The sequence below is a fragment of the Drosophila tropicalis genome, unplaced genomic scaffold, assembly GCF_018151085.1.
Source record: "Drosophila tropicalis isolate 14030-0801.00 unplaced genomic scaffold, ASM1815108v1 contig_593, whole genome shotgun sequence".
In the NCBI taxonomy this organism is placed as follows: Eukaryota; Metazoa; Arthropoda; class Insecta; order Diptera; family Drosophilidae; genus Drosophila; species Drosophila tropicalis.
Genome location: NW_027173070.1, coordinates 19,871,913 through 19,894,681, shown reverse-complemented (window position 1 = coordinate 19,894,681; position 22,769 = coordinate 19,871,913). Strand labels below are relative to the sequence as shown.

The 22,769-nt window shown below is 37.8% G+C and overlaps 1 protein-coding gene across 1 annotated transcript; it reads right to left on the bottom strand.

Moving 5' to 3' along the window:
• Positions 1-5,365: 5,365 nt before the first annotated feature.
• On the bottom strand, positions 5,366-21,112 carry sca (scabrous). Its single transcript, XM_068289615.1, has 4 exons — positions 20,264-21,112; positions 15,575-15,944; positions 7,588-8,115; positions 5,366-7,457 (listed from the first exon to the last, which is right to left on the bottom strand). Exons 1-4 carry the CDS (start codon positions 20,788-20,790, stop codon positions 6,621-6,623), a joined length of 2,262 nt encoding a protein of 753 aa, XP_068145716.1. The 5' UTR covers positions 20,791-21,112; the 3' UTR covers positions 5,366-6,620.
• Positions 21,113-22,769: the final 1,657 nt, after the last annotated feature.

The following is a 22,769-nucleotide window of genomic DNA, read 5'->3' as shown; positions in this document are numbered from 1 at the left end:
AGTCAGCGCTTTAGCAAATGTCCCAAAAAGCCTACCAAAAAGAAAGAATGAAAAGAAAAGCCAACTTCATATCACCATGGCAAGCGGAGGCGATGGATGAAAGGGAAAGACTTTAGATTTTCGAGTGCTAGGCACAAAGGACTGATTACTTTTCGCCTCTGCGGATGTGTGGCAGTGTGTTGACTGTACGAGTAGACTGCCTATGACATACTTTTTAAGTCGTGCTAAATGGTAAATGGTAAAGGCAAAGCGAAAAGTTTAAAGTAGTTTCTTTTTAGTTCACGGTTAAATGGAAATAGCAAATTTAAAGACTTCATCGCAACCAAGATTTTAAAGAATGATGATCCTTCGAAAACAATTCCCTTGCAGGACAAATGCAATAATTAAACATCTAATAATTAGTACGTAGCTTTATACTTAGTCATCGACTGCCTTCAGTTAATGCAACTAATTAGATTAGAATCAATTCAGACACGGCTTCATCTTAACCCATTGTAAATAGTTTAATCCTAATTGTCCACAGACATTTACCATACTTGGGCAAGTTAAGCAGACTTTTACCTCATTGAACAAATTCGAAAGTTTCTCAGCGACATTTGTTCTGGACATTTGCGGATAGAACTGAAATAATTAAGCAAGTTCTGAAAGACTTTAATCAGCGTATCAAATGAATGAAAAAGTAACTTTGTTATGTAATAATTGGACAAATTACTAATGAGTATGAAATAATTAATATTTTGGTACCTATTTTGGAACTTGGAAATTGGCTTATCATGATGGCATCAAGAAGTAAGAACCAAACAACTATTTCATAAAAGTAAAACTAAATGTAAGCATTTTAAACTAAAAATTCACTAAGCAATTGGAGTATATAAATACTCAGCAAATCTACAATGAAAATGACGATGACATCCAAACGAATTTGCTTTTCACACAAATGAGCTGCTAATTATAAACTTTGATTATAATGGAATTCATCAATTAAATAGTCAAATAAATTTCAAATTTACTTGTAACACAAAAGTATGATAAAATTGCATTCCATATGAACCACTTTGCTCCAAGAACGTTTTCAGAACGCTTTTGCTCAAAAAGGGACAGTCTATAACCTTAGCAAGATCGAGGTAAGCTAATCCCTCTGCTTGTAAAAACCATCAAACATCTCTATAGCTGTCCATTAGCGGCAGGACTGCCAATTAGTTCACTTTATAGAAAGGAGTTCGCCAATTTCAGCTTAAAGCAATGCAAACACATCTTCTACAAAGCCATGACAATAAGCAGTCCAACTTCTATTAAAATTTCCGCTACCATTGAATCCTTTATAAATAACTATCCCCACCCTTATAAATTTCCATTGCAGAGGACTGAAATTGGTTCAAGTCTGTCCATTTGAAGTAAAGCTTGAAGAGCGACCAATAAAGTCTTCTTTGCTTTGTACTTTTCTGATTCAAACAGGTATCTCATTTTTGCTAGGATATAATTTGTTCATCACATGTTCACAGGGATATCATCAACACGATTACTAGACTAAATTTCAAACTTGTTGCAAGGTTTAGATAATTAAAATAAGAACAGATATTTGTGTTTTTTTTAAGCAACATTAACTCTGAAGAAATCAGCTTTTTATTTAAGTTGTTATAATTTATAAATCAAAGGACATCGTTCAAACCTTTCAATTCAAATGTCCAGAAATAAAAATGTTTAACCCACATTTGCAAAAACATCTCTATAGCTGTCCATTAGCGGCTGGACTGCCAAATAGTCCACTCGATTTGTATGTGTGTACTGTGAATTGAATTGAACTAAATTAAAGTACTTAAATGGAATTTTGTTGTCTTGGAATTATTTTGTTTCCTTTTGTTCTTGAATTATTGTCCATTTTCATTTATTAGTCATGTTGAGAGTCAATAACAATTATAATTGTCCCAATTTCGAGGAACTTAGAACTGTGTGAATGGATGGGGATGTGGATGGGGGTGGTGGTGGTGCTGAAGGAGGAAGAAGGCACATGGGTTAAACTGGGACATATTCCAAAAGCAAAAGTTGTGTCATTCAGTTAAAGAAACGTGTGTTGTGTGTGCGCGTGGCATATGTAAATTTCCAACTAATTAAAATTAGCATATTCCTCTTGCAACTACTCCAGCTCCACCTCGAATTCTCTGCCGCCGTCTCCACTTTGCCCTTTTTGGCAACCACATTAGCTCTCGTTCTCACTGTAAAGACGACATGGAACTATAGTACTACATACTACAACGACAAGGACGACGACGACACTGAGAGCCTGATTAAAAGAGAAGGCTAACAAGCGTTTGCTCTTTGCCTTGGGCCGCGGGGTTTTTGCGTTTTATGTTTGTATGTCATTTGGGGAGGCTTTGGCATTAGAGTCGTAAAAATTTATTAAATGTTTTTCTTTCCCAGTTTCTCTCTCTCTCTGTCTCTTTCTCTGTTTTAAGCACAGAACAGATCCAGGCTTAAGGCCCTAAGTCCCTTTAATTAAATCCACGAAAAATGTGTGTCATGCAGGCGAAAAATTCAATTTGTTTTCAAGTTTTTGCTCTCATTGTTGTCTATTTAATGTGTTATTCAATTGTACATATAATATTAAATATGCAAATGCACAGCCACACACATCATTTAGGTGGGATTGTCTCCCTCACTCCCTCTGCTCTCATGCGTCATTGTCTCTTCCTCTTGTTTTGGGGATAATTGCCGGAAGTGCTGCCCAGCAAAATCTCTCGACCATAAATGATTTTCATTTTAAATGTATGCCCTTTTTTTTTAGCAATTTCCTTTTTGTATTTGTGTTTTTTATTTTGGTTTTTATGGCTTTCACACCGAAAATTTGACTTTGAGTTGGCCAAGATGTTCGCACTCAGGTTAAATGGTGCAGAAAATGCTGTTGACCGAACCCGAAACCCGAAAAGTCACAAATGAAAATGAATTTCAAAGAGCCACTTCACCTCCCTCTCAAACTTAACCTCCTGCTTCTCCTTTTTTTGCTCCTACACTTCTCAAGTATCTTCTTAGCTTTTAAATAAATGCCAAATATTGTAGTTGTTGTTGCTATTGCTGTACTTTTTGCCAAATAAATGTCACAAGTTTGGCCTGGTTGTCAATTTTGTTTGCTCATCCCACCCTGGCTTTTACTCTTCTTCTCTATCTCACTCTCTTTGGCTCACTGTTCCGCTTTCCATGTCTCTGGTGAATTTGCATAAAAAAATTGCTATGCATTTTTCTTGTTCTTATTTCAGGGTTCTTTTTTTTTCCTTTTTGGCTGCTGCCTTAGCCAGTTATCCATTTGCAAGCTCGTCGTTTTCTTTTCTTTTTTTTTGCAAAGTGCAAAAATGTCAACAAAAATAAATGCATAAATAAGGATCAGAAAGCGCGTCAAGCCATCATGGCCTGGTGAAAAGTCAATCTTGAAAATATTCAATATTATTGGCAAAATGGTATGAAAAATGTATCTCACTCAATATTTTGTTGTTCATGTTTAGAGAAAAGTATGATAAATTGCCAAGGATATCATTTCAGCTTTGTTCAAGCTGAATTTAGCTGCATATAAATTCATAGCATACTTTTCTGGGCCAATCGGCTAATGTTATGCACAGTGTGCCAGGGATATTTTCTCAATAATTTTTTTAAAATTGCACACAATCATTTTTTATATATGTTTGTATCGATTTAGTGTGTTTGCTTAAATTTCAGCACATAATTAATCTATTTAATTTCAAAGTTTCAGCTCATAAACATTTTGTAAATCTTGAACAAAAGCTGCACCAATTTTCTATTCAATTTAACAATTGGGGGAAAATGAAATAACAATCATAGAGTTTCACTTAAAAAGATTTTATTTCAAACAATTGGCAAAATTTTTCGTATTTAATAACCTCTCGCTATTTCCGCCAATATAATTATTTCTGTCATTTAAGTATAAAATTATTTTAATTAATCACAAACTAACAAATGTTGTTGAAATTTGACACAAACATGAATTGTATTTATTTCCCCTTCTTCTTTTAGCTGCAATTACATAAATTAAATTGAATTGAATTTTCATTTGAATTTCAGTTTCATTTTTGAATGTCGTTTCAATTGTGACGTTTGCTGTATAAGAGTATTCAGTTCCGTTTATATCCCATTATTTTAATACTTAAAATGGCTGATCTTGTAAAAACAAGGTAGACCAAGCTACATAAGATCAGATGAATGTCAGAAAATCGATTTTACAGAATGCATTTAACTATTCGAATAGGAAAAATGCTACAAAATTTTGCATTTAACATAAGGTAAATAAATGTTTTTGTTCAAGGCATACAAACTTTACCAATCCTTGACAATCGACTGTGCGGCTTGAACCCAACGTGTCAATTGGAGGTGGAAAATCGGTAAGAAACCTCCGTCGATTTGTTTACGGTTCGCTGGTGGAGACCATCGACTGTAATTGTGTTCTAAGGTTGTATATGCATACCCTTAAAAGTTGTTCTCTAACTTTATTCTTACCTTTCTAACAACTTTTTCGTAATAAGTTGTTGTTATAAGTATAGGATATAGTTGTAAACTATCAACCTAACTATATTTTACAAGCACTGGCAACTAAGGCCTTCGGCTTACAATTAGACGAAAACTACATCCATACACTAGCCTGGGATTCGAACCCGGGTCCTCGTAATAAGTTTAATTTCTATCAAAGAATCAGTTCAGCTAAGTCCGAGATATGCAAAGCCTGAAATTTTGGCCCTGTAGCTTTTATAGTCTAAGAAATCCAGACTGATGGACGGATTCGGCTATATACGCCTAGTACATATATTTATACTTATATGGTCAGAGAGTTGCTATCTTTTCGACCAAATGAAACTACTCCTTTTGCCTTAATTGAATCCAGACTAGGTTAAGGTCGTTGTCTTGCAGTCCTAGAAAAAGTTTTATTTTAGTTTTATTTTTATTAAGTGTAGCAGTAGTTAAATCTGCTTTAATATGGTAATTAAGGTAAGCGTTTTAAAATTTAGCACCCTTTAGCATGACCATAAAAATATTTCATTCTTTGATCTCATTCATGTTTCTCCAGCCAATTCAAAAAATTAAAAGTTTTTTGTTGCCTTGCAAACTTTAAGGTGCTAGTTTGTTCCACTAAAAACAGCAAATTTAAACACGGAATCAGCCAACAGTATTAATGTCGAGCTATGTAATTACTTCTCACTTTCATCAATGACATTACAAAAGTAGCTTTCATTTGTATCCCAGTTTCATTGAGCCTCGTCCCAGTGTGCAATATTCTGAAGAGCTTTTGTGTCGCTGGCTTTGCTATAAGTTGGCATTGCCAAGGCTAATAGCATTGTTAAGTGGGCTTAAAATGAAATCTCCTTGTTCTCTGGTTGGTATTTTTTAATTTTTTTTTCACATCAATTCATTTATTGTAAAATATGTTGGCCATATGGGCCAAGCCTTTTGCATCTTAGCCGTTCGGTTTTTTTTTTTTTTCGTGAATTGCTCTTAAATTAAATGTTACAATGTATACAATTAAATATATATATACTTAGTTCCATCTGTCTTTTCTTTACTTATACACTTATTAAACTTAAATGCTAACTGCAATTGTTTTTTTTTTTTTTTTGTCTTTTCTTTTTGTTTAGCTCTTTTCTTTCTGGTTTTTGTGTGTTTTTTGTTTCTTTTTTGGTATACTGCAGAAAATAGTTTTTATTTGTTTTTTCCTGTTTTGCTAAATACACATACATACACAGATATATGTATATATATATATATATTTTGCATATTTTACTTCATCTCATTTCGTTTTCTTTGGCTTGCAACTCGGTTTGTTTTTTGTCTATTTTTTGCTTGGTTTATTTAACTTTTTTATGATTAGCAAGGACAGAAGCAGGGCAGTAGTTGAAAGTGAAGTTGAAGTTGGAGTTGGAGCTGGACTACAACTAGATTATTTAGGAAACAGTTTTACATTTATGCATATACATATATATATGTATATATATTGTACAACAATTACAATTATCAACTCTATAGTCTATAGATACTTATATATGACTGATATGCTAAATGCTAATAATGAAGTTAGTGTTAGACATACACATTTGCATCTATATACTACATATATATGGTATTATTTGTCTGACTTTTTTTCTGTGACTTATATAACTAGACATGAACTGATATGCCAAGTTTTTCAAGAGAGAGAGAGAAAAATAAAACATTTCTCTTTCTTTCTCTCTGATTCTCGGTAATGGAACTTAAGCCTCTATGAGATCTTGCTTGAAAGACCAAAAACATATGTATATATTTATATATGGGTTCATGTATGTATGTAAATGAGAGTGAGAGTGTATGTGTGGTGTGTGTGTGTGTATACATTTAACTAGATTACGCATACGCCTAGGTGAACTCTAAGGCCAGTAAGCTCCATTTAGAAATTATATGTTTGTTTTTATTCCTTTCTTTTAGATATATACAAGTTTCAAATGTTGATGATGATAATGATGCTGATGATGATGTTTTATTTTTTTTACAACGCTTTGGCGTTTTTCTCTCTCTCACAAACTAACAAAGCACTGCCAACTATACTAGGCCAATGGCTTTGGTGGTTCCCTGTGGCTCTAGTTTAAGTTCACTTACGCAGCGGCAGCGGCAACAGCACTTGGAGAGGATGTGGGTATAGGAGTGGATAGTGAGGACGAGGAATCTACTGTCGCTAACGCTGGGGCTGGGCACTCGCCAGCTGGACGTGGCTTGACCAGCATTTGACTTGACTTGACCGCTATCCACTCATTACGAGCAGCATCGAACCAAGTCAGACCCAAATTGTAGCGCCCATTGAGATTGGCATGCTGGCAATGAGAGAACCACCAGCCACCCTCATAGTTGGCAGCACAGTGCGTCTGTGAGATGTCGCGATCATCATCGATGGCCGAGAATTGCATGCCCTGTTGGTAGTTTAAGGCATCCGAGGCATTGCCACTGTAATCACCAATGTGCAGACGATAGCCGTCCGATCGAGATGATATATAGAAGTAACCATACTCAGCCACCCACACATTATCGTAGATGTCTTGCATGTGAACACGCAACTGGCTGCAATTATTCAGTGTCAGGTGATGCAGTTGCTCGTTACCAATCCAGAACTCTCCTCCAGGCGCACCGAAGCCATTAGAGTAGTCGACCCAGGAGCGATTGAAGTCGGCACTGCCATCGAAACGACGTTGTATCGTTGTCCAGCCATCCGAGCTGCAATGGGTCATCAAAGGATGGTGCTGACCAGCTGGAGCTATTAAGTGAAGACCATCATCCAATTGGCTTACTTCACTGCAGTCGTGGGGCAGTCTCTGAATAATGGCCTCGTATTGAGACTCGACATTTTCCAGCTCGGCCACAAGAGTTTCAGCCAGGGCAGAATCCTGCTCTGCCTGAGGGATTTGTGGATGCTTATGCGGCTTGTTTAGATGTGACATCTAAGAAAAGACAAAAAAGCAAACAAAACAAGAACGCACACACAAAAACAAATGGAAAACGTTAATAAAGGACAAAGGAAAAACACAAAATAGTTATCTATCCATACGTTTGATAATTGTGAGTGCTTACCTTATTTTTATTCTGCATTTCCAAAGCCTCGCCCACCATCGATTGCAAGCGGTCGACATTCGTCTGGAGTTGAGCCACATTGGAGACCAGTTTCTTGACTCCCTCCCTCTCATCCTGCAAGGCGCTAACACTCACGGCCATCGCTTGCAGAGAGCGGGCCTCGTTTTTGTTCTCCTCCCGGACTAGATTTTGTTCGGAACTAATTTGAGCATTGGCAAACTCCAATTTAGATATCTCGTGACGGAACTCTGGAAAATTCTTGTCCATTTTCGTCTGCAATCCCTCAACATCTTCGAGCAGCTCTAGCATGGATGTGTGCAGCTTATCGAGTGTGGCAATTTGACGACTCAGGTTGAAATTGGCATTGGCAATGCGATGCTGTTCAAGTTCCAGGCTGCGCACCCGCTCATCGATGCGATGATATTTAAGTTCGTTCAGCTGGCGACGCAATCCCCGGTGGGAAACCTGGAGAGCGTGTATCTGTTCGCTTTGGAATCGGCAATGCCGGCGCTTATGATCGCCAGAGAGCTGAAATGCAAAAAACAAAAGCGAAATATATATGTATAGTAAAGCAAACTGTGGAAAGGATTTTGGATGAGCTTAAAAGTATGCTACGGTTTCTTATTTTCCCACTGACAGTGAGTGCGTAGAAGACCAGAGAGAGAGAGAGGGAAGAGGGAGTGTGTGTGTGTGTGTGTGTGTTTGGATTATGTGCTGGGAATTGAATGCTAAAACCATTTATTATAAATGCATTTCATAACATGCCAGGCAGGCGGGTAAAGGATTCGGGTTGGGTAGGTACTGAAATATGAAAGGCAGAATGGCGGGCAACAACAATAATGTCAGCAACAGCTACAGCATCAGCATCAGCTTTAGCTTCATGTAAGTCCCTAAAGTTGCTAGGTTTCTAGTTGTTATTGTGGGTGGATTTTGCAGCCTTCGTTTCTGTTATTTCTCTTTTTTCTTTTTTGCTCAAGTCTCTCGCTGGTAAAAGTTGCATAAATTTAATACACACAAACACATAATTTTAACCAAGTGACAGACGGCAGAGACAGACACGGAAAAAACAGACCAAGCAAACCAAGGTAATGCCATTTGGGTTACATTCATTCCTTTTTACACAGAAATGTAATGAATATGCTTTGCACAGACACCCACATTTATTCATTCTCGCATTCACATTCACACATTTGTTTTCTTTTCAATTCAAATTCTTTCTATTCATTGAAATTCTCTAGCCAGCCATCCATCAGTCACTCAGTCAGTCATACCTATACATACTTAGAAAGAAATGTCATGTCAAAATTGACTAATAAAGTTGCCCGGGCAAAAGAAATGTGCAATGTAACATTTTAATTGGAGTATAGTCAAATTATACATTCCCATTCATATGATTGTGGTTAGATACATCCAAAGGAGCAGTCATGTTCATTAACTGGCATTTCATTATATCTTAATCCATTTAAACGACCTCGGCAAACGTCCACCCAGTTTGAAGTTGGCTCAAGTTCACTTTATAATGAGTGACTCGTTTTAATCAGTTGTCCATTTTCCTGAAACTTCCCTAAACTTTGTATATAGTTTGAAATAACAACTGATTAACGAAGTATACTTATAAATGATCAAGTGAGTAAACTAGTGAGGGAAGAAATAAACAGAGGACCAGTCCACCCACTTATCAATACAAGGACCTTCAGTTTAAATACAAACGGAATTTCCTTTTGAAAGAAAACCCTATATTTATAAGGGGTTCGCGTTTATTAATTTGATTTCGTTTTTCAACTTTTCAATCGAAGTGTCGAAGTGAGAAAGAAGCATATTTACGCATATTTATGGGGGACTTTTGAAGAAAGAAAAGTCCGAAAAGGCATTTGCCACTGTTTGCCTTTGCTCTCAACTACCTGCACGTTTCACTACTCTTCCTCATGAGGGGAGGGAGGAACAGTTGGGGGTATACAGGGACTAGCTTGGCGTTGTTTTATGTGAAAGGTCACGAACATTGCTAATACGGCACGTTCGCGTTTTATATGTAGAAAAGTACTGTATATGAAGTCTCTCTCTTACTCTATGTGGGCGAGACAGGAAGTGGCCATCAAAAAGTATCAGAAAAAAGAAGAAATATATACAAAAAGCAACTCAAGACCCAGACCAAGGTGTCAGGCAGTATAAAGTTATACCCTGTCCCTCTCTCACACTCTTTCTATCTCGAAGAAGGAGACTTTCTTTAGTATAATTAAATGTGATTTATGCGGCTCAAATTTCTCGTTGACAAGTCGAAGGCGAAACAATTTTTTGAAAGCATTTGATGGGCGTTAATTGAAATCGAAACTGAGGCATAAATATTTGATGTGTGCAAATGGGGGCAGGGCCAGTTTTCGGCGAGAGCTGGGGTAATCATAAAATACATAGTATAGTAGGTAAAGGCAACCATTAATTAATTTTCCAATATAAGAGTTGCCCGGGGTCTGTAATTCAAGGATTAAAGTAGAGAAAAACATTTTGCATATTACACTTAAGTGAAAGCTAACAAGGATTTGCTATTAGCGTGACAGCAATTCCAAAGGGATGAGAGCAGGAGTAGAGGAGAGCACTGCCAACCTAAGGTGAGTGTGTGCATTGTGCAAATAGAAAAAAAATGAACTGCTGCTCCTGCTCCAGCTCTAGCTCCAGCTCCAGCATCAGTAACACAGCGAATTGTCGTAAAAATTTAATAGGACTTTGGTGCGATGCTTCAAAAGTTACGCTCCAGAGTCTGGGCGGAGATTGTCAGGATGCGGTGATGAGAGGGGAAAGAGCGAGAGAAAGAGCATACAAGGGCAAGGATAGAAGGGAGTGGGAGCCACAAAATGCCATTAAGTTAATGCGCATTTAGGGGCCTGTGTTGCTAGGACCTCCTACCCCCAACTCTTGTGTCCTTCCCCTCTCACTCTCTCTCTCTCTTTCCACTGTGCTTTTGCTGGCTCTGCTCTCCTTTGATTTTTTTCTTTGCTCCTTCCAGCTAAATGGCAAACGTGTGCATAATTTGAAACTAAATATTTTGCAAATATTGCCAAAAGAAAAGTGTTGGAAAGTATATTAATAACATCAAACAGGGAAGCCACTGCAAAGAAGGATAACGTTTTTCAAGCTTCAACATGCACTACAAGAGGAACAAAAATTTCAATTGAAACTCTAAGAAAAAATTCAATGTAATAGAAATATAAATTTATGCATGCGTGTGGGAAGCCAAGACCTTCTCCGGGTATGCGGATTTCCCTACTTTACTTTTTTTCTACTCAAGCTTGTCCTCATTTTTCATTGACAGAGTTGCCAGGTCCGGTCTGTGTGTGAAAAACAATAGGAGCACATCAGAAATATCAGTGTTAGATAACGCATAGCAACTCGATAATTGCTGTTCTTTAGAATTATCTGCAGGATGTTTTTAAACAACTTTGATTTTAAAGATATCTTAATTTAAGAGTAGTTTTTAAATTAAAAATTTAATCATTTCAGGTAAACTCGCTTGACATTGTTTGGCTTTACCCTAATAAAGGCTTGGACCGGCCCTGTTGCAGGCATCATCAAAACAGAGTAGAAAGCATCAAATTTTGTCTACTGCAACAATCTCTCGATGATGATGATGCTGCTGCTGCTGGCAGCGAGATGTAAATGTATCTGTATCTGTATTTGTATCTCAAGTGTATGCCAAGTTTCAATAAAGATAATTTCACTCATAAAATAAATATCAAGTACATAAGAGCAAAACACAAAAAAAGGGCTACCAGCTACTTGAACAATCAAACAAATTGCCAACAACAACTACACACACACACACACACACACACAGGAAGAGCAGAGGTATCAGGCAAATGGGAAATGTGAAATAGAATGGTGGAATGTAACATAAAACAAAAGCCGAAAAAATATCAACATAAATAAGGTAAAATGCTTGACTGAAAGACACTGTGAAAGCAAGAGAGAGAGAGAGGGCAGAGAGAGAGAGAGAGAGGGGGACAAAAAAAAAACAACAAAACAAATGCTGTCTGCGCTTGTCCTGGGAGTCTGCTAGTGAAACCGGATTCTTCCCCCTACTGTTCCCTTTCCCTTCCTTCTTCTCTGTCCCCCACTGACAAGGCCTGGTCCTGGTCCATAGTCCTCGGTCCTGTGTCTCGCCCGCATTTTGTTTGCCTTGCTAATTTAACAACAAGTTTCTCATACATATGTACATCATACATGCATACATACATATATAGTTATTTGTATATATATCTTATTTTTCTGCTTTTTTTTTGTTAGTTTGGAAAATGAGAATGGTCTGGAGGAGGGCAGCAAAGTTGTGTCAGTGAAGGAGGTGCGCGGGGAGGATGCCTGTCAGCATCAATAACCAATGATAAACATTTGCGTGTTATACATACATTTCAACTGTTACTGTTGCTAGTGACAGCTTCCATCTATTTCATATGTATATGGAGAAATCTGTTTGCAGACAATCACAATTAGATGGGATTTTTCCCGTTTCGTTTTTGTTTTATTTTCTTTCGTTTTCAGTTTGGTTTTTTTTTTTTTTTTTTTTTTGGTTGTCAAAAACAGCTGTGACTTGATTTTTTTTCTCCCCATTTTTTTAATTTGAGTTCAATTAAAATATATTCCAGTATAGACATTATAAGCCAGTTGAGAAATATCCTTAAATAAAGGTTTTCGACATTGCATGCAAAAGTAATTAACGTAATTTGAGAGAAAAAAGTTAATCTGCTTCAGTTTATAATATTATATTAAAATAATGACTCAAATCAAAAAACAAGAAAAACTAACATTTCTATAATAATCATAGCATTAATGTTTGAAAATTTACTCCGATTTGGTTGCTCAGAAAAATGGTATACCAAAAACATTCAAAACATTTTTAAATACTCTTTTGAAGACAAAATGTCCTTTAAGAGCAGATAATGTAAACACTTATACATACATACTTATAATCCTCTTTTCATTACTTTTAGGTTGGATAGTTTAAAAATTGTACAATCAATAGCTGATGAAATTTTTGATTTAAATTTTTGTTTAACTTTTTTCGCTTTCTATGCAAATTCCTTTCCATCGAATTGTACATTTTGAATAGTCATTAAAAAATTGTTGGTGTTGGCCAATACGTTTTCGGACTATTCTTCTTTGCCAAAAAATTGTTGGATCCCCTCTGAACGTGTGAGAGTTGCCGCAGATTCATGATACATACAATGTTATGTGGCACAAGCTTCTCTAATTTTCTGTTGCATATTTTTTCTAATTTTGGTTTTTCCGTTGCGCACAAAGTAAATTTGATTAAACCCAACCACACACACACACACACACACACACACACACACGCAGAGAGTAATATTATTATTATTTTTTCTTATTTTGATTACTTTTTGTTTTTTTGTGTGTTTCTCCCTTAACAGCCACCTGTGCAATTTTATTGTTTCATTTTTTTCCTTAATTTTTTTTTTTTTTTTTTTTTTTTACTATCTATCTACTATCTCTGCCTTTCTTTTTGCTTCCTGTCTCCTGTGCTGTCGCTTTGTCGGTCTGTCTTAGTGGCTGGCTGTCTGTTGGATGCCTGGTCTCTTTGTTCTAATCTAACCTAATTTCTGCTTTGCTGCGCTTTTATAATAACAATTTTAAAAATTGGGTTTCATTCTGTTTTTTTTTTTTTGCCTCGTCTTTGTTTTGGATAAGAGAGCGTGAGTGGGAGGACAGGCAGAGAGGGGGAACTTTAACAACAACAACAGCAACAACAGGTTTTAGGCCTGTCAGTCAGTGGCTGACTGAGTTTGATGGGAAGAAAGCAAGCGATGAAGTAGAAGGACCAGAAGAAGAAGAAGAAGGGGAAAAAACGTAATAATGAAAAGGATCAAATTGCGCGAACATCACACACACACACACACACGTACACACAAATACACTTGGCACACTCACACACAAACACACACACACACATACTACGATGAACTGATTATCGGTAATCTGGCAGCAGCATTCAAGTGGAGCATCTGCCGTTCTCTGTTGGCTGTTGGCAAAACTTTTTTTCAACAGGGCCACAGCCAAGCAGCAGTAGTGGGTCCCCCTAGCGCCCTCCTTCCTCAAGAGATGAGGCAGCTGGAGCCCCCCTCCTTCCAACTGTTTGGAATACTGAAGTTCACTTCAGCTGAGGGCGATTAAAAGGTGATTTCCTGCCCTTTGTTTGCAATTTTCAGCAATTTCGCTTTATATACATTTGGACAAAAGAGGCGTGGCCATTAATGTTACATAAATACACAAAACTGGCACACACACACACACACAATCGCACACCCATTGCGAGCACAGTGAAAGCCGCTTTGGCAAACTTGACTGCACGTTTTATTGGTTTCTTCTTCTCTTCTCTTTTCTCTTCTTCTTGTTTGTGTTGCTTGCTGAGCAATTTGTGGTTAAATTTTTTAGTTTCGCTTCTAAACATCAAAGAAGAAGCAAAGTAACCTTTTAAAAAAAAAAAACAGGTGGCCACTAAACCAGTTTGCAGATTCCTTTAAAGTACTTCAAGTACTCCACTGACATATTTTTTGAATCGCCCAAACCTTTTTCAGGGGCGTAGACAGATACCCCAAGCTGACCTAATAAGTCGTTTTTAGGTCTAGATGTAATCTAGCCAAAGGGGGAGCCTTTGGTTTGGTTTGTTCAAATAACTCCTAAAAGTTTAGTTTGCCCTCTAAATGTGTCTTATATTAACTATCTCTGGTCGACTTATCCCACAATATGATTGATGCCGCTTAGGACTACAGCAGAAAGAACTCTTTGCTAGTTCATATTTTACTAAAATTTTCCTTACATTTTTAGTTGAGCAAACAAAACGCTTTTTCATATTTTTTGCCTGTTTGATTTTTGGCTTCAATAAATAATCCAAAAAATGTTATGTTAAAATTGTTTTCTTGTGAATGAACTCATAGCAAATAGTTTCTTGATAGTAATTTGTAGAAATTAAATGTAGGTTAAATGTTACTCTTACGAAATAAACATTCCTACTAAAAAGCGGTTACAAGAATATGTAAAACTTGATTAACAATTCTATTGAAAAGAAAAGTTGTTTAAAGAAACGTTGGCAAAGCTAATGCAGCGACAAAAACTTGTTTAAATAATTATTAAATTGCAATTCTTTGAATCGCAAAAGTATTATGCGAAAACTTTAATGAGGCAAGTTTAATTTATTTTTCTTGGAAAAAACTTTGGGATTCCCTGAAGACGTTGCTCCGCTTGCCGACGTGCTAGTACGTCCATGGAATGCTCCCTGCCTGTCGCATAATCCTTTTAATGAAAGCAGACTGAGGGAGCTTTATTCGTGGCCTCCATTTTTTGTTTTGTTTTGCGGCTTTACCTGTTGGCAGCTGCTTTGTTCTACTCATTTGCACTCTCTCTCTCCCTTTTAGCCCCTTTTCCCTTTCTCCTTCTCTGGTATCTACTGCCCTGCTTGACTTTAATTATAATTAACAAGGTGCAGTGTGGTGGTGGCCAATTCATATTTGTGTGAGATCAGAAATATGCAGCCCCACCACTTGGGCTCCCTGTATTGCAAATGCGTAATGATTCAGTTAAGACCGGGGCTGAATATAAAGCCTAAACAGCCTCACTCACATTCTGAATGCCCTGGCTAAGTGGCTGACAGCGGTGAGTCCTGTATGGCATTAAATATTTAATACGACCATGTCCTGCGGTGCGTATGAGTAATTTCCGAGCCACCACAGACGAGCGACTCACCGAGTCACCGTCTGACTCGTTAGCACACACTCGGCATAAAATGAGGCATAAAATGGCCAGATAATGCTCAACCAGGTTGCGCGTGCCCCGCCACTTTATGGCTTAAACAAAAAGCGAAAAGAAAAAAGAACATTCTGGCCATTTTAGTGTGTTCCTTTTGGAGCCATAAAAGTTTTACCTGCCGACTGACGCTTTGCGTGCTTATCTGATCATTAGCATAAAATTTTTAGTTCATTCCACCCACCTCTTGGCTAGTCTCCTCAATGCTCGCTGAATCTCTCGTTTGGGACTGCGTTTGCTTGTTGAGTTGATGGCGAAAGTCCTGCTCCTGTTGCATTATCTCCTCCCTCAGTTCTTGAACATAGACCTCGGTCTGCTGTTGCCTCTCCCTTTGGGCAGTCAATTCCAATTGCAATTGCTCGTAGTCATGCCGAATGGTGGCCAAATCCTCATAGCCCGCGCTGCGTATCTGCACATCTTTGGCCATATTACCGGCCGAACGTTGCAGTTCGACCAACTGTTTGCGAATTTCCGAAATCGATTGTTGCAACCATTCCACAGTTAGACGTTCCTTATTGCCACTCTGAGCAGCACGCAATGTGGCCACTTCATGTCTGCGAAAAGAACGGCGAAAAACAGAAAAGAAAATGGCGAGAAAATGGAAAAAATTAGAATTTGAAACACTTTTGTAACACTTTTAATTGAGTTTTGCAAATAAGCGAGCACGTCCTGCCAGGACACTCGACTCGACTGGACTCGGCTCAACTCAAATCGAAACGAATCGCATTTAAATTGACATTTTCAGGCTAATTGCCTGGTCGGTGGTCAGTCTAATGGAATTCCCAAAACTTAATTTTCACAGGCAACAAAAATGAGAGAGCAACACAGTTGAAAAACTTTATTTGGCCCGGCAAAACAGCAGCTGAGATGAAATATTAGTAAATAGAATGAAAATGAAAACTGAAAATGAAAATGTTCCAACACTTGTGGCACGACTGAAAAGTTGAATGAATTTTTGTGGCATTTCGCAGACAATTAAAGTAGTCAGTTGTAGGCGAAGCAGGAAACGGCACAACAAAGTCAAAGTCTAGGTAAAAAGTTTCCATTTTCCATTTTTCTCCCGCTTCCTCTCCTTACCCCTGCCACAAACTCATCCAGCTCGGGTTTTCCCAAGTTATTTTTATACCCTTGCAGAGGGTATTATAAAATTGGTCAGATGTTTGTAACGCACAGAAGGAGACGTTTCCGACCCCATAAAGTATATATATTCTTGATCAGCATGAGAAGCTAAGTCGATATAGCCATGTCCGTCTGTCCGTCTGTCCGTCTGTCCGTCTGTCCGTCTGTCCGTCTGTCCGTCTGTCCGTCTGTCCGTCGGTGCGTACGCGTTTTACTCAGCCATCTTAAGAGCTATCGGGATGAAATTTTTTTTGGGAGCTTTTTTTTTACCCGGGTGAGATAAAGTATGAAAATCTTTGGGATCGGACTACTATATCATATAGCTCTGGAACAAAAATTTTTGCAAAAATTGGAGTATCCCCATGAAATTTACCAATATAATAGAATTTGATATAAAATCTCAGATCCCAAAATTTGACCCTGATCGGATAAATAGAACACAAGTTACAGTCTATATAAATCGGTTCAATCGCTGCCGGCAGCTCTGCTTGCTGCCTACTACGTCACCATCTGTTAACAGAGCACATGCATACACACACAGACGCAACGCTACATAAACTGTATGTGTATGCGTGCGTTGCTTTGCTTAGGGAATGAGGGAAGAAGAAGAACAAATTGTACATAGTATGAAGAGTAAAATTGTTTTGTTTGTATATTAATGAATTGAGTTGCAGAAAAGAAATTTTGAACATGTGAAATTATTATTGTCAAGGACTGCAAGGGTATATAAACTTCGGCATAGCCGAATTTAACTTCTTTGATATTTTTTTTTGATTTTTCTTGAGCTGCAGCTGCTGCTGCTTCGGCTGCTGCTGTTTTATTTTTCACTGTCAAAAGAGCAAAGCTACAACATGAAATTTTCATAAAAAACTTTTCCTTTTCTTTTCTTTTCGTTTCTTTTTTTTTTTTTTTTTTACTCTGGTCTTGTTTCTTGGGCTTGGCTTCTGCTGCGTATACGTAATATTTCAAATTGTTGTGCGTGTGTGTATGTGTAACTGCGTGTGTGTTTGGCTGTTTGGTTAATTTTATGACTTGGAAAAACTTTTGTGGCACAGGCCCCTGACATGAGTTGGCTTGAGTTGAGTTGAGTTGAAATTATTTTATTATTTTTTTATCATTTCTCGTTCCTAAATATTTAATTGAAATGCGGTTCAAGCTAAAGTTAAAGTTAAAGTTAATTAAAAAAATAAATCAAAAAAAGCTTCTAAGCCAAAATGAAAAAACTATTGTTGTTACTCTATCCTAACCAATGGATTGTCAGCATTTCACAGAGTTTTTCGTTTTTTTCTTGCCAATTTGTTTTTTTTTTTTTTCAATTTTTCGCATGGCTGCAGGTTGATTTGTATACCCTTAGGCAGAAGAGTCTAATATAACAGAAAAAACAGTCCTTAAGGTATATAAGGATAAATAAATTTGTCTGTTGATGCCAAAGGTATATATTCTTCATTGGCATCAACAGACAAATTTATTTCTTAAATTTGTAGCAAAAATCATCAGAAATCATACCGGTCCCTTTCAGTATATGTCAAACTATGGACGAGAAGAGATGGCAGATTAGAATGGAATAATATTAGAACACTTTCATAGAGTAATTCCAAGTCGATACTTTTGATTTTCGAATGGAATTTTTTAATGCTGCTGCTGTTCAATTCACGTCATTGAAGTGAAAATTGGAAATGCTGTCAATGACACACGAGAGTGAATTGAAAAAACAAAATAGGAATAGACGCAACATGAGAACGTTGCAACAGCTTCATCAGGAATGTAATGTTGATCCCATTCAGATGCGAATTTTAGACGGTGCAATGTGCCAATTTCCAATTGGCGGCGCATTTTAATTACCCAAATGGAAGCCGTTCTATGCTCCATGCTCCATGATCTATGTCCATGTTACATTTTGCTGTTGTTTTCTATTTACTTTGTTTGTTTTTTTTTTTTTTTTTTTTTGTCGAAACTGCAAATGTTATCAAATTTACTTTACCTCAAATCAACGAAATAATACAAGTAGAGACAGGGATGAGGAGTGGGAGTGGGAGTATGGAAGAGCAATGGACTAATGGTCTGCCTGTCTCCACCCGCCATTTTCACTACTATCCTACTGACCTCGCACACTCGTGCGCTCAATCAGATAATCATGTCACTGGTTTGGGGCATGACTGGCTGGATGAGTTGGGTTTGGGGATGGGGATGAGAGATGGGACAAGGGCTGGCAGGATACATAAACCACAGTTGACATGACGTTTGACTGGCGCTTGCCATGTAAGGTCCTTTTCGGTATATATTTATGTGTCTGTCTCCGTCTATATGTCCTCTCTGTGTCTGCGTAATTGTGTGAGTATGTGTGCAGCTGCGTGTGTTGAATTATTTACGGTGTCACTGGCAAAGTTTTACGACTGTCCACGGCAGCAGCAACAGCAGAAGCAACAACAACAACAACAATGGCGGAAGTTGGCCGTAACAGTAACAACAACAACAACAGGGAAAAAAATATAGACTAACCTAAGCTATTTGTACAGTAAATTAAGAGTGTGCCATTTTTTTTCTTAACAAAAAAGGAATGGGACTATTGGTGGTTGAGGAATGTGGGGAGTTGGTACAGGACCAGGGTGGGCAGAACAAGTCGAGCTCACTGATGAGACAATCATTATTAGTCAGCCTCTGTCTTGGCCATGACAACAAACACAAATCACACACGAAGAAATAGGCAAACTTTGAGTTTGCCTTTTTGCTTTGCCTACTTTTCAGGGCTATTCCCACACTGTGACAAAAAGTTTGCAAAGAAAATTAAATGAATCATTGAAATGATTTAAGACTACCTTATTATAGTCTATATAAAAGCTTTTGAATTGTACATTAATATTTTTAATATTATAAGACTTAGAAGAGACTTTGACAGCTCTGAACTTGGGAAATACGAAAGGGCGACAAAACAGCAAGATTATTATAACAGATTGGTGAAACTTCTGGTGGTCTATCTATAAAACAAATCTTTAATATTAACTATGAACAGGTAATATACAAATCAATGATAACGATAAGAAAATGAATGATCTTACTAGAGACAACTCGGAAAAAATATTCCGAACAATGAAGTGTTTGTTAACATTTCTCTCTTCATTAGATTAATCTTTAACTATCTACCCAGCCAAATTTATTTAGTCTTTATATTATATAAGATCTAGTACAAGCGGGCTTTTCCCTACATCTGTTTACTGGGATAGTTTGTGGTTTTAATAAAGTGAAATTTATTTGGTAAAATTAAGGTTAAAGCTTCGAACTTCTCAACGATAGTTTTAGAAACTTTAAGAAAGGGACATAAAGAGAACTTATAAGGAATACCAATAAAAGAATTTTTTGAATACTTTCCTGATCAGTTGAGTTTTTTCTTGAAATTTTTATGTATGTATTGGTATTCAAAATCCAAAGTCGATGTAATCACATTTACATTTAGTGCATAACAATTTTCTCCCAGATATGTTTTTAGTTTTTAAAGGTTTTTTTATAGTTTTATTTAAATTGAGATTAACAAGTTTACAAATTGATTAGATGTGGGAATTTCCCTCAGTGTTTTTCGCATGCCAAAGGACAAAGTAAACGAAAGTTTTAAAGTTTTTCCAACTAGTTTCAAGTGACTAAGCAAACTTGTTCTTTTTCAGTTTGGTTTTTTATTTTGTGCTCTTTCTTATTAACTTGAACATATCAATTTGACACTGTCTCACTTCCCACTTGTTTATCTGCTTCATTTGGCACTTACCTCAATTGCTCCAGTTCGCTGCGCACATCTGCATCCACGTTGGCCGCATCTGCGGTTAGTCTGAGGGATTTACGTAAGTTGTGTTCCAGCATTTCGTAATCCTCGCGGCGACGCGTCATCAAAGCGTTCAATTGTTTGGTCAACACACGGACTTGATCGGTTAAAGTCAAGTGCTGGTGGTCACCGGCAGCAGCAGCAGCAGCGACGCCATTTTGTTGGTTTAGAGACAGCGTTTGACCATTTGACAGTATTTCCAATGAGTTAACATCCTCCGAGGTGTTATCATCGACAAAACGTAAAAGCTCCACACTGGATGTAGAAGCAGACGCTGACGATGCTGATGACGACGATTTTTCTTGAGCGCCGAAATTTGTTGGGTTTTTTGCGGTCTCCTTAGATGATGCAGCTTTGGCATCGCGCAACATGTTGTTCACATCGCTCAAAACCACACTGGAGGCCAACACTTGCTCGTTAACCGCAATGGCCCAAAGTAGTATTAACCACAAAATGTTTTGTGCTGTTGCCATTGTTTCAGGAATTCCGTTTAACTTAAACTCAAAGACTTTTTGTTATTTTTCGTATATATATATTTATTATGCTCGCAAATTTCACCAGTCAGTATCGGTGGAATATGTATTTATGCAAATGGTTTGCCTTCTCACGCATGCCGGCACCAAAAAAAGGAAAAGTCACTTGAACTTGAAAAGGAGCGTAAAAGCTAAACACCTTATTACAATTATGGTTTCTATATTCCGCAATTTTCGCGTCACTCCACGGCACTGCCACTCGACGAACGACGTTTGGGTCAAGTTAAATGGAAAACTTTCCTCTGGTTGAACGAACCAAACAGCGCGGCATTTGTCGAAGGACTGAAGCGAGCGGCCACTGAATCGTCCTTTTTATGCTTCACGCAATGTCGTCTCTTCGCTCGACGTCGGCAGCGAGAGCGACTGGAGTTCGTGCCGCAAGCAGCAGGTAGTCATTGGGAACGAACTCCAAAAAGAGAAGGCCACAGAGAAAGAGAGAAGACCCCGATTGTCGCATTGCAAAAAATTTAAGAGAGCATTGCTCTTAAAAAGGTCTTGCCATTAACCAAAAGTAAAAGTCGTGGCACCACACAAGAAGCATTTCAGGATCTCTGAATACGAGAATAAAAAAAAAGCAAAGGATCACCACGACAGATGCTAGACGTTTGGCCTTTTTTTTCGTAAACAGATTCATCGAAAAATGGTTTAGAAGTTGACCAAAAAACAGCTCTTACCAACTCATCTCTTTTTTGGCCAAAAAGTTAAAAGGTTTTCAATGGGCAAAATAGAAAAGTCATTTTCCGGCACCTAAAAGCTGTGAATGCTGCCACCATATAAAAAAAGTGTCTGAAAACTGAAATGAAGTTTTCTCTTTTAGGAGTTTTCAATTTTTTTTTTTTTTTTGTTTATGTTGCATTGTTGCAAGAGAAAAATATGCGAAAAATGTGAGCTGCCTTACGCGTTATTTTCTGTTGTGCCAAGACCGTAAAGAAAAGGGCTGCAGTTGCCACACACACGGCCAACATCATTGCCACCACCAGCTGAATACATGTAGGTGCATTTGAATGCCTGGATGAGCACGGAAAGCCATGAATGGGGAGTGTGGTCTGGTCAGTTTACTCTGTGTGTGTGTGTGTGTGTGCTTCGGTGTATTGCAATTTACAATATTTTTCCATTTTTAGTTTTCAGCATGCAACCCTTTCCACCAGGCCACCCGTGCACCCTTTGACCCTGCACCCTTTGTTGGCGGCACTGCATAATCAACCGCTGCCACATGTTTCGCCATCCAGACCGAGCGAGACTCATCCCATTCGATGGCTAGTGCCACTTGCAGTCCAGTCTCTTGTCCAGTTGCATGTCCATTGCCATGCAGTTTAGTTTTTAATTTGATGCCTTTGTTTGTTGTCATTTTGTTCTAGCTTGTTGCACATGGGGTTGACTGCACGGGGAGTGGCCATTTGCATGGCTTTTGCATTTATATTCTTATTTCCATTTTTTTTCCTTTTTACTTTTTCAACATTTGTTTCATTGTCGCCTGTTGTTTGGGAGCTGATATTGTTATTGCTTTGGCTTTTATGCTCTGTGGCCAGCATATTAAGGTAATGGCCCGTAAAGGCAGTCAGTTGACTCTGCCACCAATGAATGAGTGGAGAGATGGGACATTCATAGTCATATTCACATTCACATTCACATTCGCTTTAATGTTTGATTAAACCAACCTCAAAATGTCTTTATCACTATCATCAACACATTTAAGTCTAATTTCAATTCAAATATTTATGCTGGTTGCCTCAATTAACAATAACAATCAATGCCTCAAAGGCAGGCAGCAAAAAGACACTGAAGATGGAGACAGCGTAGGGGAAGGGTGTAAGAGAAAAGTGACGCAAAGCAAGCAGGTGCTCAAAAAACCTGCAAAATGATGAGGGCCAGGGCCAGCCCCTTTGGGGTATTTGTTGATTTGTATTCCCTTTTTGTTA